Source organism: Phyllostomus discolor, chromosome 4 (genome assembly GCF_004126475.2).
Source record: "Phyllostomus discolor isolate MPI-MPIP mPhyDis1 chromosome 4, mPhyDis1.pri.v3, whole genome shotgun sequence".
Lineage (NCBI taxonomy): Eukaryota > Metazoa > Chordata > Mammalia > Chiroptera > Phyllostomidae > Phyllostomus > Phyllostomus discolor.
The window spans coordinates 159164070-159178950 of record NC_040906.2 but is presented as its reverse complement, the minus strand read 5'-3'; the positions used below and the strand labels follow the sequence as shown (position 1 = coordinate 159178950).

Below are 14881 nucleotides of genomic sequence, written 5' to 3'. Positions count from 1 at the left end.
CAATACACTTGGCAGTCTATCAGCTGGTTTTTAACTATTATTAAATAATGCAAAGTGTACATTTTTCAAGTTCTGCCCTTGGAAATTAAAAATAGAGAAAGAAGTAGAGCTTATTTAAGAATATGAAGGTTCATTTTTTAAAAAAGATTTTATTAATTTACTTTTGGAGGGAGGGGAAGGGAGGAAGAAAGATGAAGGAAGGAAGGAAGAAAGGAAAAAGGAAGAAACATTGATATGCAAGAGAAACATCAATCACTTGCCTCTCACATGCCCCAGACCACTGGGGACCTGGCCCACCACCCAGGCATGTGTCCTGACCGGGAATTGAACCAGTGACCTTTCAGTTTGTGGGACAACACCCAACCCACTGAGCCACACCAGTCAGGACAAGGTTCATTTTTATTTATTTCTTGGACTATGAGACAACCCACCACCCCCCACTTTGGGAGGAAAATGCAGCAGTGACCCTGCTCCTGCCTCCTGTGACCCTACTCCACCGCCCCCCCACCCCCCACAGCAAGCCAGGTAAGCTACATCCAGATTATAAGAGGTACCCCATTTCCTCCCAAATTTGGGGGGAGTGCGTCTTGTAGTCCAAAAAATACAGTATATAATATATAATATTTACTTTTATTGATAAAATGATTTGAGTATTCAAATTCTGGCTTTTTGTTTTAATAAATGAATATTACTGCATTTTAGAGCTGAGAAGGATCTAATCTAATCCATTTATACCCATTTTCTTCCTTGATCTAGATGAGGTGCTATGTAGGCAATGGGTGTTGACCAGTCATCGAGTCAGGCCTAGGCCACCAGGCCCTGACTTCAGTTGAATATCTTTTTATGACGGCATATGTATCAGCACCTTAGCTTTTACTACATTGAATTTATTTTTCCCTAAGTGTTGAAAACCACAGTGAAAGTCATTATTCCCATATTGTTTGTGGTAAAAATGCACATGTAAATAAATGATATTTGCTGTAACAGTTTATGGAACCTAATTAAAAACTTAGTCATATATCAGTTTTGGATTATTCATTAATCATGTTTTTATATCTATGAAAAAACCTAACTTCTAGGATTCATCTTTTAGTTTAAATTAACAAACAATGATTTAGATTGGGTTTGTTGGATTAAAATTTTTTTTTGGTCTTTCTTAGGCTGGATTGAGTCTTCGAAAGGTAAACAGACATGTAGATTTTCCACTGATACTTGATTTAGCACCATTCTGTTCTGCTACTTGTAAGGTATAGTATATTATTAAAATACTTAATTGACTTGCAAATAATATACTTACAGTACCCTATGATTGTTTGTTATGCCATGCTTTTCTTTGTGTAAAAAATAAGCTCCTCTGAATAGGAATTTTATAGTTAGTGAAGGGAAATCACTAAAATGTGGAACATGTAACACACTGAGTATGACTTTTGTCTTTTGGGAGATAGATTTAGGGAAAGTCAAAAAAGATGCATAAAGCATGAGACCTAGGGGTCATGAAGATTAAAGCTGCTTGTAAATACTGCTAGAAGCAGACCACTGCTGGGAAAAGTAAGCAGATTTTGTGTCCTCTTCTGCTCCTTGTGGACAATACGCATACATGGCAGTAGTTTTAGCATTTGTGGAGTTCTTTATCTTTTGCAAATCAGTAAACTAATACATTGTTTTTTCATGCCATTTCAGGTACACTGTTGAGAATAGTGTACTTGTCAGATGAGTATGGTACTTTGGAATTATTAAAACTTTAAAAAATTAGATATAGAAAGCAGACTGGTTTATAATTGCTTGTACTTATATATTGGAACTGTGCCGGTGAAATAGATGATTTTGACTTCCTTGAGGGAACCAAACAGTTCTAGGCAACACCTTGTCCTGTTCATGATTGCTGATTAGCAGTCCAGGCATTGTGGCATGTAGGAGAATGCTTACTGAATTTAATATTTTTAATATAGTGATCAATCAAAACAAAAATATCTTAAATGCAATTTTTTGGTGAATCTAGTTCATGTGTGGAATACAACACTATCTGTCAATTATTAACATTAAGGTTCACAGAATTTGATAGTATGGTAAATAAAATGAAACTTAACAAGTTCTATATTAAATTTATGAAAAATGGTTTAAAAGTACCTATTTTAGAGAATTTCCAACATGCACAAAAGTACACAGAACTGTACAATGAACCTCCAGCACCCACCACCTGGCCCTAAAACCTTAGATACATGGCCAGTCCTGCCCCATCCACGTGCTCGTGTACCTACTCCTCCTATATTATTACTATTACTATCATTATCACTGTCACTGTCACTGTTTCAATCCTCACCAGAGGATATGTTTATTGATCTTAGAGAGAGGAAGGGAGAAACATGGATGTGAGAAAGGAATATCAGTCAGTTGCCTTCCTGTAGAAGCCCCCAACTGGGGGTCAAATGTGCAACCTAGGTATGTGTCCTGACCAGGAATCAAACCTGTAATTTTTTGGTGTACAAGGATGATGCTCCAACCAGCTGAGCCACCCTGCCAAAGCTGAAGCATCATTTTATTCATAATATTTCACTATGAATTTCTAAAAGATAAGAATCACTCCTCACATTTTTATTTAACCACAATACTACTCTCACACTAAAACAAATAGACAATTTAAATATCACATCATTTAGTGTATTTATTTCTAATTATATCATAAATGAATTTGTATCCAAAGAAGAACTACACATTGTAATTGGATAATGTCTTTTACTCTCTTTTAATATACAGTTACCCTCCCCCTTCTCTCTCCCCTTCAATTCCCTCCTCACAAATTATTTGTTGAAGAAACTGGGCCATCTTTACAGTAGTTTCCCCTAATTTAGATTTTGATGATTATTCCTCTGTCCTCTTTATTTAGTATAAATAGGTAGCTGGATAGTTGGATGTGGAAAGGCTTAAACAGATTTAGGTTTGATGTTCCTTATTTATTTTATAATTTTTTTCTGGCAAGGCTATTTCATAGGGAGTGTTTAATCAGGTGGCACAGAATGCCAGTTATCTTTTTATAATAGCAACCAATGATGCAATGTTATATTCAGGAGTTCATTAAGAATTACAGAATGGTGATATTCTAATTCTGTCATTCCTTCTTAATTTGTTAGCTAGAAAACTAGTATATAAAGAAATACTCTTTTCATCTGTTTAGTTATCTTATGGTATAGTTCCTACTGAAGAGAGAGGATAGCCCTGGCTGGTGTGGCTCAGTGGATTGAGTGCTGGCCTGTGAACCAAAAGGTTGCCAGGTCGATTCCCAGTCTGGGCACATGCCTGGGTTGTGGGCCAGATCCGCAGTTGGGGGCATGCAAGAGACAACCAATCAATGTATCTCTTCCACATTGATGTTTCTCTCCTTCTCTTCCTCCCTTCCCCTATCTAAAAAAAGTTAATAAATAGCCCTGGCTGGCATAGCTCAATAGATTGAACTTGGGCTGCGAACCAAAGCATTGCAGGTTCGATTCCCAGTCAGGGCACATGCGTGGGTTGCGGGCCACGTGAGAGGCAACCACACATTGATATTTCTCTCTCTCTCTCTCTCTCTCTCTCTCTTTCTCCCTCCCTTCCCCTCTCTAAAACTAAATAAATAAATCTTAAAAAAAAAGAAATGTGCCCTGGCTGGCATAGCTCAGTGGATTGAGCACGGGCTGCAAACCAAAGCGTCCCACTCTGAAAATAAATAAATAAAATCTTTTTTTTTAAGTTTTATTTACTTATTTTTAGAGAGGGAAGGGAGGGAGAAAGAGAGAGAGAGAAACATCAATGTGTGGTTGCTGGGGGCTGTGGCCTGCAGCCCAGGCATGTGCCCTGACTGGGAATCGAACCTGTGATGCTTTGGTTTGCAGCCTGCACTCAATCCACTGAGCTACACCAGCCAGGGCAATAAATAAAATCTTAAAAAAAAAAGAAATATTAAAAAAAATTTTAATAAATAGAAATAAATAAATAAATAAATAAATACATAAAATTGAAAGAAAGAAAGAAAGAAAAGAGAGGGCAAATGCTCAATTCTTTTCCTACCCTCATTTTAAACCAGTTTGCAGAATAATGAATTGGTTCACTAGCATCCTTGAATTGTGACTAATTAATTTATGATTATGAATTCATGGATTTAAACACATTAGATATGTTTCAATTTACTATGCTCTTTTTATTCACACACTGGTATATTTGTCTGATGGATCTATATTGTTGGCTACTGAAAGCCACTTAGGTTGGCTTCTGGGTTTTTTTTTACCTGACTGACCTCTCTCTGAATGATTATGCCACCAATTGGACATATTCTTCAGTTGCTTAACTTTTTAATCTTTATTTTTAGGGGCTGTTTTTTAAATTTAAATTATTCAAATTTTGTTTAATAATTGTATAAATATTTACAAAGTTCCAAAATCAAATGTATCAAATGTACAAAGCAAGTTTAATTCAAACAAGTGTAGCTTTTCTCCATGTTTGTTCACCCGTTTCTTCCCTCCTTTTATAGATAAACATTGTTTAAAAAAATCATGGTTTATTCTTCTACTAGTTTTTTTAAAAATAAAAAACAGATAGGTATGTATATGGAGCTCCCCTCTTAAATAATCATAGCTTACAATATGTATCTTTTCTTCTTACCCTTTTCTTACCATTATATCCTGAAGATTATTTCAAAGCAGTATCTACAGATAGCCTGCCCTCCATTTTTCAAGCAGTATGATACTCTGTTGTATGGATGCATCACAGTTTATTCAACTAGTCTTCAATTTATGGACATTTGAGCCTATTCTAATTTTTTGATAGTACAAACAATTGTGCAATTAGTAGTGTGGTGCATATCTTTTTTCATTTTGCTAATGTACCTATGAGATAGAATCCTAGAAATAGTATTGATAAGTCTAAGAGTAATACATATATAATTTAGCTTGATAACATTAAATATTCCAGCGTAGAGAATGCACCCCTTTTGCAATTTGTACCCCTTTGCATTCCCACCCGTGGTGTGTGTGAATGCCTTTTTCCCACAGCCCATCAACAGAGGATGTTGTCAAGCATTTGCATTTTTCCAGGCTAATATGTATGGAAAAATTTTAATAAGTTATTCTCTTATGTTAAGTAGAATGTGCATTTGACTTAATTTTCCTTACAATAATATTTCACTCTATATTACTTTTTTGTCTAAAGAATGTACATGTGGGAGAGGAAGTTCTCTATAGTCTGTATGGCATAGTGGAACATAGTGGATCAATGAGAGGAGGTCACTACACTGCGTACGTGAAAGTGAGAACACCCTCCAGGAAATTATGGGAACGTATCACTGGAAAGAAAAGTGTACCTGGTATGTTATCCTAAGTTTATTTTATTCTTAAAAAGCAAATGAACTTATTCTTCCTTTTCTGGAAGAGGTAAGCTATTTCGTGGATAACTGAAGTGCATTCACTTTGTTTATGTTAAGTGAATAATATGTTTAAGAGTACTAGATAATCTTAAACAATCTTAAATATAAGACTGTAGCCTGGTAGGTGACGTGAAGTGACACAGTTTTTCAGGGTGTTAAGTCATCATGTGTAGCACTGCCAGTGGCATTTTATTTAACAAAAGTTTTTAAAGACGTATCAGAAGCACTGGCTGGTGTAGCTCAATGGATTGAGCACAGGCCTTCAAACCAAAGTATTGCTGGTTTGATTCCCAGTTGGGGCACATATCTGGGTTGCAGGCCATGTCCCCAGTAGTGGGTGTGCAAAAGGCAACTACCCATTGATGTTTCACTTCCCTTCTTTCTCCCTCTCTTCCCCTCTCTGTAAAAATAAATAAATAAAATCTCTTAAAAAAAGACATATCAGGACCTCAGAATAGAGTTGAAATGGAAAGTTTGCTGACTTTGCTTATGGATCTGCAAACTAACTTTGTTTTTTGTTCTGTTTTAGTGAAAATGATTTTCCTCAAACAATACATTATTTACAAGGCTATCTAATATTTCACTAGACTTTTAAAGTAAAATGATGGTAATGTCAGTGGTTTGAAAGTTAGTTCTTTTTAGAAGAAACAGGAAGAAGCAGACTTATGTGGTAAGATCTAGCATTAGATAAATATAGTTTGTGGTGAATATGTTGTTGCTTATAATGTAGAGTAAGAACATAACTTATTGTAAAATGATGCTTTTGTTTTGTTTTGTTTTTTTAGGTTTGAAAGAACCGGATAGTGAATTGGCAGGCCAGTGGGTCCATGTCAGTGACACTTATGTGCAGGTGGTTCCAGAATCAAGAGCACTTAGTGCACAAGCATATCTTCTTTTTTATGAAAGAATATTTTAATTATTTGTTAATTGTTGAGGGTGATGATTATTTAGATCACATTTATTTAAATGCTGCAATGATAACCATAATACGCAATGTGCCTTTGTAGTCTCTTCTCTTATGTAGGAATAGTATGTCCCTCAAATGCTCCTGAACATTTTTACCTTTTTGGTGAATCCTCTTAAAGTAAATTAAATTTAGTCAATGCTTCCAAGTATATATTTTTAAAATAAATGTAAACACATGTTTAAAAAATTGTTTGTCTTGGAACAAAAGTAGAATTTCCAGTAGTAGAGGAAATGCCTTTATGATGTGGATTATTATTATAAGCATTCAGAAATGATGTTGGCTAAGTCAGATCCTTCCTTAAACAGTGTTACCCAGATGGGAGTCACATGCCACCTTTCTGATATGTATATATTTACCATGCCATTATTTACTTAAAATTTTTTACCTTATTTTTAGCTTTACTTTTTTTAACCATAGCCCTATTTTGAGCATATTCCACATTTTATGTGCTAGTTGTGTTTTTTATAATAAACCTTAAAGTAATATGTAACTATTAAAGAAAAATTGTTCATTCATGTAGTAGTTCACTTAAAATCATCTCAGGACTATCTGGTGGTATATGTATGCTGTTGCATGGGTAACATTGTTATCACATGTCCTTGCACAACTGACATGGTGACTTTGTCTTATTTTGTATAATTCAGCCATATAAAAAGGTATCAATATAACTTCAGTCATATGGATTTACAAATAATATATTGATTAGCTTAGCTTTGAAGTTTTGAGACATAGAAAATACATGTAACCTATTCATGGTAGAGTTGAGGATAATTTGCAAATAATTAGCCAAGGTCAAACTATAATTATAGATAATTCTAACATGCAGAATTGATAAGTAGAAGTTGTTAATCCATATGAAACCATAGGATAACTTTGAAATATAAATTACCAAATTTGTCAATGATAGACAATTGTATTCTTATATTTAACAAAGAAGTCTAATACATTTTTAGTGCTATAAATCAGTAAGTATTAACCATGGTTTTAGGGTTTTGCAACCCCTTGGTATTCAACAAGCATCATTAATAAGTTCAAGTGAGTTTAGCTTTTATTTTAATGGGGCATGAAGTTGGCATTTGTGATTTTCTTTTTAAATAAATTATTGCAAAGGCATGATGGTTTAAAAAAGATATGATTTTTTTCCTCTAGAATGCAAATTATTAAGCTGTTAAAGCTTGGCAGGAAAACATTACTATTACTTGGGCTTAAATTTTAAAAATAATCGCTACCTTGGTATCACTTTACTGAATCAAAGCACCCTAATCATTAATACCAGTGAAGATACTACATACAGGCAGGTGCTGGGTTAAGTACTTAGTTCTAGTTAACTCTTCTCTTGGGAAGGAAGGATATGAATAGAGGCTGGAGATAACTGCGAAAATATTTAACCAAGACTCTGGTTATACATTACATTATCAAGGTTACTAGTGCTGCCTTTTGATACATGGATGAATGGAATTGTGATTCTTGTTAAAGATGGTAATAATATACAAAATGAACAACTGAAAAGTGTCATGGCACAAATTCTATTTTTAAGCGTTGCAATTTCAATAGTAGTAATTTTCTTGATTTTTAACAGTGAGATGATGGAGAAATATAGATTAATCTGCAAACTCAGGTTGTTTGTCCTATAAAAGGTGGTTAAACAGTGTTTAAATTAGTGTCTCTGTTTAATTGTAATTCATTAACATTGAAGATTTCAATTCCAGAGTAGTGAATTTTTTTTTTTTTTGAGAAATACTAAATGTCTTTATTCAAGTCAGACATCTTGGTAACGACAGTTACCATTCACTACCCCAAATGTAAATATTGTCACCTCATTTTTCTCCTAGAAAGGACACTATTAAGAGGCATGCATTTTTCATTGTGTAGTCACCTCCTTCTTTTATCATTGATAGTAGAAAGAGAAAGAGGGAAGTAGAGAGGAAGAGAGAAAGAAAGAAAGGGAAACAAGAGCATTCTTTTCTGTTGCCTTTTGGCTTGTCCCTTACACAACTAAAGTTAGAGATGGTAAGTGATAGGTAAGGGCCAGAATCGATGAAAGTTCCTACTTCCTCATTTTACTGACTGGATGCCAGGAAATGCACCAGTGCTGTGCTCATCAAACAGGAGATATTTAAAGCTTTATTCTGAGTGCCGGTCAAACTGCTTTTTCATTAAGTGAGTGATACATTGTCGCTTCAGAACATTACATCCATACTGAAGTACTGCAGTAGTTTTTATGCTGTAACTTCACATTTACTCATTATGTATATCTGCTGTCGGACAGGCACTGTGCTGACATTATTTTGACACACTTTAAAATGGAGAGGCTTATGTAAGTGTTAGACATTACCCCATGAGTAACATACAAATAAAAATACTTTTATTTTTCATTTCCATAATGTTAAATGAGATAATTTTAAAATCTTTTTTTTATGGCCTAAGATTTATGAATGCTTTTCCAGCTTTGTTGATAATGTAATAAATTTTATTTTGAAACCTAAGAATTTTCTAATGATAGCTTTGTAAATGGAAAAAGTATGTTAAGTTACACATGGATCTGCATTTAAATTTTTGTTTGTATTTTGAATATTTCAAAGCACATTTGCAGGGGTACAAAATGGTGGAGCTACTATAATAACTGTAGTTTCCAGATGACCTCAGGAAACAGTACAAATAAGTGAGAATGTTTACAGATCCTCAAAACACTGACCATAATGTTTGGCCAAGTGAATTTAAAAAGTAAAGCAGAGGAGTTTCACTAGCTTTATTTCAAAACTGGATTAGAAGGTATGTCTAATCCCAGTTTCCCCTAGTTTTTCCATATTTAAAATGATAAAATTTTGATTATGTGCCAATTATGTAAATATTTTTGACATACCCAAGTATGTGTCTGTATTTACAATTTTGTCATTTAATGTTTTTAAACTTGATGTGAGGACCACATTTTTAGGTGGCCAAGGAGAGTGTTAGTTTGGTGTTGGTTCTCAGAACAGTTATTTGATACCTGTTTTTTTATTTTAAATGTGCCAACAGAGCTATTTTGCAATATAATATTTAATAGCTCTTTGCTCGCATGTGATTTTACTCAGTGATTTTATACAATAGTTCAATAAAATTCCTTGAAGATTAAGCTGTGAAATATATCACCGTCATCTAATTTTTGTAGTATATAATAACATCCTGCCTAGTTTTCTTAGATTTATATTCATAATTTATTTATCTGCATGTTACATGATAAATAAGCTTAAACCAAATATGTTATGTGCAATAAAATTGAGCATTTATATATTACATAATGCATAGAGAAAGACTATTTTTAGATATTTAAAATGTTTTGGTTATGTAAAATTCATCGATTCAAATCTGTTTAAAAGACAACTATATTTTTAATTTTGAGTAACATTGGATAATACATCATTCCTACTGTTTTATCTTTATTTTTTTGGCAGTGTTTTTAGAAAATAGCTAATTAACTTATTGAGCATATTTCAATATTCCTGTATAAACATGCATAATAAATATTAAATTCTCATTTACTTTGTTTTAAGATTGGTCCTGGAGTTTTTTTTAGTGCACATTATTGACAGAATATTTTATCTATCAACATTGTATTTACTTACTTAGCTATATTCCAAATATTCTTTATATTTTAGAACTACAGTGCTTTAGAATTAAATATCTTATAATGGGCCACTTTTACTCATATTTCAGTATGTACCATCAGTAGGTCTTCATCCTTTCATATGTTTCTCAAAATGTTTGAGTCTTTAGTCAGAATAGTTCATTAGGTAATGTTTTGTCTGTGTATTTGTGTTTAACCTTTATTGGCTCATGTTTGAGATTATGATGAAAGTTATAGTCTATCTTCAATTTGTTCAATAATTTAATAAGTATTTATTGAATACCTGTTGTGTGGCATGCATTTGGGATACAGAACTGAACACTGGAAACAGAACTCTCTCCAAGAAATAAGGAAATAAGCATTCCAAGAAGTGAAAAGTAAGGAGCCCTGGCTGGGTGTCTCAGTTGGCTGGAGCACTGTTCTGTAAACCAAAAGGTTGTGGGTTTGATTCCTGGCCAGGGCACATGCCTAGGTTGCAGATTCAGTCTGCAGTTGGGATATGTACCAGAGGCAACTGATCAATGTTTCTCTCTCTCTCTCTCTCTCAATTGATTTTAAAAGATTTTTAAAAAGAGAAGAGTGAGGAAAAGGTGATCAAATGGCAAATGATGTGGAGGAAAGTCAAGCAACATTACCCACAGAGCCATATGGGAGTTAAGGTCCTACTAGTCCCAAAGGGAAGCTATCAGTTTTGGGGGAAGAGGAGGGTTTTAATTTTCAGGCCTTCTCCTGCAAATGGCAGTATAGAAGATGGGAATGAAAATTCTCAGAAAAACATATGCACCAGATTTTTGTATGTAATTTCAGGGGTTCATGAATCCCCTGAAGACCATTTTCATATAATTTTAAAGTTGCACTCAAGCAGAAATATCCAAAATGTTTGCATTCCTGTTTGTATATAGATAAAGCTATGACACAGGAGCAAATAACTCCACATCCCAGTGGCTTAACACAACAAAAGTTTACTTCTTTCTTACCCAGAGTCCACTGTGAGTCTTGGCTATCTGTACAGGCAACTAAATGTTTTCCAAATGATAACTCTGTAATCCAGGCTGATTGTCTTATAGTTCTATCTTTTCAATACTAGGCCTCCCCACTATGGCAGGCAAAAGGAGCCTTAAAATGTCTTGCACCAGCAATTAACTTCTTCATATTGGATGTGTCATTCACAACCCATTGGCCAGAAGTGGTCACATGTCCCTGCCTAATTGCAAGTAGGGATGAGCAGGATGGGTAGGAAAGAGCATGTCTCCCGTGGGTTCAGAAAAAAAGAATGGGGTGTGTGAGTGCACCAGAAGTCTCTCACAAATCCACCTTCTAGTCACTAAATACTTACCGCCCTGGCCAGGTAGGTCAGTGTTGACCTGATATTCCAAGGTTACAGGTTTGATCACTGGTCAGGGCACGTACAAAGAAGCAACCAATGAATGCACAAATAAGTAAAACAAAAAAAAAATCCATGTATCTCTCTCAAATCAATAAGTTAAAAAAATTTAAACCACACGTATTTAAAAAAATACTTGCTCACTCTTCTTTCTACAGATGGAATACAGTGACTTCTTTTTGAGGGATACAGCCCCAAAGTCCCACCCAAGCAGTTTTATTCCCCTAAGACCAGGCTCTTTAAGAGTACTAGGTCAGGTCTGGATGTTGCTCGCAGTGGTCTGGAGACCCAGGGACCAAAAGGATAGTTCCACATCCTTATTGTACAGTGGTGGAATGGTAAAACCATAACCACAATAAATATTCAGAAGGGGAAGAAGAACAGAAATAATGTCAGGGTCTCTTACTGTGAGCATGGGGAATATTTCTGGTTAGACCTTTTTTCTGTTAACTAAGAATTCCTTCTCCCACATTCTCGCCACCTTCTAAAAGGATCTTATTTTTATTGTCTTCCTTGGCTACATCTGAATGGCATCTGAGGAACATGCCATCCTTGGGAATTGCACAGCTTTTTTTTTTAGTCTGTTTCCTAGACAATTGGGGGCTGATGTTGTTTTGTTTTGTTTTTAAAGCTCAGAACAATCACTAGTGCTTTTAGCCAAGGTTTGTAGTTTCTTTTTCAGTACAACTCTTAAAGTAGGCCTTTTATCTGCTTCCAGTCAGATTCACATGCCAGTTACCATGCCATTTTTTTTAAGACAAGTAGTTCTTGGGTTGCCTATATTTCTCCGATTTCCTACCTCCATACCTCTACTGACTTTTCGGCAAGTATGTCTATAAGTTGTGATGGGAGAGCAATCCACTTAACCATATTTTCATCTTCAGGCATTATTTTTCCCAAGTGAGGAGAAAAATTAAGGTTCCACACCCTTAATTAATCCACTGAAAAAAATTGCAAAATAAATATGAAGTCCATATTTGTAGTTATGATCTTCGCTGCAAGGCTGAGTTTTAATGATCCTTTGTCACTTAAAGTCTTTCTCAAGTTTATCTTCTGCTTGGAGTTGAAAATACAACCATGCACGGCTCAGAATTTCTGGTTATCTCTGTTTCCGCATTTTAGGTTTACCAATTAACCATTCTTTTCTGAGCTCTATTCTTATAACCTTGCCAAACGCATCCAATAGCACCCAATATGCACTGTCTTATTTTTCAATCTTTTCACTTGTTGAAACCTCACTAGCTACATTTTCTCCCTTCCCAGGTTATTGTTGGTTAGAGTTATATCAAATGTTTTACCACTGTATAATGTGAAGTGCTGTGTTTCTAGCCTCTAATATTAGGTTTCTATGTATGCTAACAAACCTCTAAGCTAATGTCACATATTTTTGGTTCTTTGAGCAGCACCCAACTCCCATGACCAATATCTGTATTTGTCAGGATAGGCTAGACTTAATGCTGTGTTAACAAATGACTCTTAGCAGTTTATTCTGCAATCATGCAGCCTTTTGCTGATTTGGGACTCTTTCTGGCCTCTGTTTCCCATGAGGTAACTCAGTGATCCAGGCTCATAGGGGATATACCAAACTTAGCAGCATTATGTGAAACATGTAGCCTTCTTGGTTGATGTGACAGTGCATCAGGTCCAGAAATGACAGTCATCACTTAACCCACAGCTTATTGGCCAGAACTAATTGACAAAGTCCTTCCTAACTTTGAGGGGGCTTAGAAAGACACTGTCTTCTGTGTGTTACATATGTAGAGCATCAGATATTGGTGAACACTAATGATGTCTACAATATCATACAAATGAATTAAGTACAGAAACAGTACAACATTTTGAACAGCAAAAGATTTTAGGTAAGAATATGCCAGTCAGTGAACATGGTAGGTTGACCTTACTTTCTCCAATCTGGTCTAAATGGCCATTCTCTGTGTAAAGCCCAGCTTGGTTCATTGTTAAATAACTGAAGTAATTATTATTTTATATCCTTCTCACACTTCTTTATGCCAAATACTACTTTTTAGGAGGTCTTTAGTAACAATAGTACTTAAGAATTAAAAGAGTTGTAATTTGTAATAATTTGTTTTTGTAGCATATTAGCTTTAAATACTTTTTGTCCTTATATTTTTATTGTGGTAAAAAGTATATATAATAAAATGTACTATTTTAACCATTTAGGTACACAATTCAATGACATTAAGTACACTCATAATGTTGTACAAGTATCACCATTCATTTCTAGAACCCTCTCCTAATCCCATACAGAAACTCTGTACCCAGTAAATAATAACTCTCCAATTCCCTTTTCCTTCAATCCCCAGCAACTGTTATGCTACTTTTTCTCTGAATTTGCCTGTCCTGGGTACCTCATGTAAGTGAAATCAAACAATGTGACCTTTTGTGTCTGTCTTGTTTCACTTAGCATAATCTTTTCAAGGTTCATCCATGTCTCAGTATGTATTAAAATTTTACTTCTTTTTTAAGGCTGATTGATACCCTGTGGCATATATATAACACAACTTTAAATATTTTTTATTCTTAAGTTTTAAGATGAATGCAATATGAAACTTAATAACATCGTAAAGGTTTACTTTTTGAGAAGCAGGAATTCCTAATTCTGAATCTTCAAAATCTCATTTAATTTTTTTTCCTTTTCACCTTGAGTGTAACTTGTTTCCTTAATGATGCAAAGTACTAACTTGAACATATCCTCTTGAATTATCTACTTCAAGTACTCTGAAAACTGGAGAAGTTAAACTGAGTTTACAAAGTCTGCTAATTGTTAGTCATAAGAGGGTCCAGGGAGTGGTGGTGGGAAAATGTTGACAACTGCATTTGAACAACAATAAAGAGAAGGAGGGAGAAGAAGAGGGAGGGAGGGACGGAGAGGGGGGGAGAGAGAGAGAGAGAGAGAGAAGAGAAAGTGGAGACTGGCAAGGTCACAAGGTGAAGCTGCTGAGCACTCTTTGGTCAAGGTGCTCAGAGCCAGACTGCAGCAGATCATACACATGGCAGCTGCTCAAACACTTGAACCCAAAAACATTCTGAGAAAGTTTATTATTGAAATATATGTGTCTGATGTCTCCTTCAGATCATCACATTATGGGGCAAATCCTAGGTGATAGTGGTGAGGGAAAGGGAAATGGGGCTTTAAAATTCATTTCCTGGTCTGGAAAACAGTAATTGCTGAGTGTCTCATGAAACTGACACAAGGGACAAAATTTAGCATTGGGTTTCCAAAAGTATTGGCCCATGTTGGGGTCATTGTTCAAAATATTTATTCAATCATTCAACAAATAAAAAATTTATTTGTTGAATTTTTATTTATATAATATGCTGAAAAGCAGAGATGAAAAAGTTTATTAGGAAATTGCTTCAACTTTACTAGGGAAAGAAGCAAACAATTGTGGGATGATTATAGGAAGCAGGAACATATGAAAGTTTCACTAGGGCAATCAGGTTTTACAGAGAAAGAACATTTCTCTGATTAGGGTGTTCCTCAGTAAAATAAACTTGAAAATCAGAGCC

At 34.9% G+C, this 14881-nt stretch overlaps 1 protein-coding gene across 5 annotated transcripts in view; it reads left to right on the top strand.

Annotated features, from left to right (window-relative positions):
• The window catches only part of USP45 (ubiquitin specific peptidase 45), a 63563-nt gene extending 53683 nt beyond the window's left edge, over window positions 1–9880 (top strand). For 4 of the 5 annotated variants that reach the window (XM_036024509.1, XM_036024510.1, XM_028510047.2 and 1 more), the window contains 3 exons: window positions 1161–1247; window positions 5179–5332; window positions 6178–9880. In XM_036024509.1, coding sequence (XP_035880402.1) covers window positions 1161–1247; window positions 5179–5332; window positions 6178–6308 — 372 coding nt within the window. In that variant the 3' untranslated portion in view covers window positions 6309–9880. Of the gene's footprint in view, window positions 1–1160; window positions 1248–5178; window positions 5333–6177 lie in introns of those variants that run through there. The other variant, XM_036024511.1, reaches the window with a different exon arrangement.
• Window positions 9881–14881: the final 5001 nt, after the last annotated feature.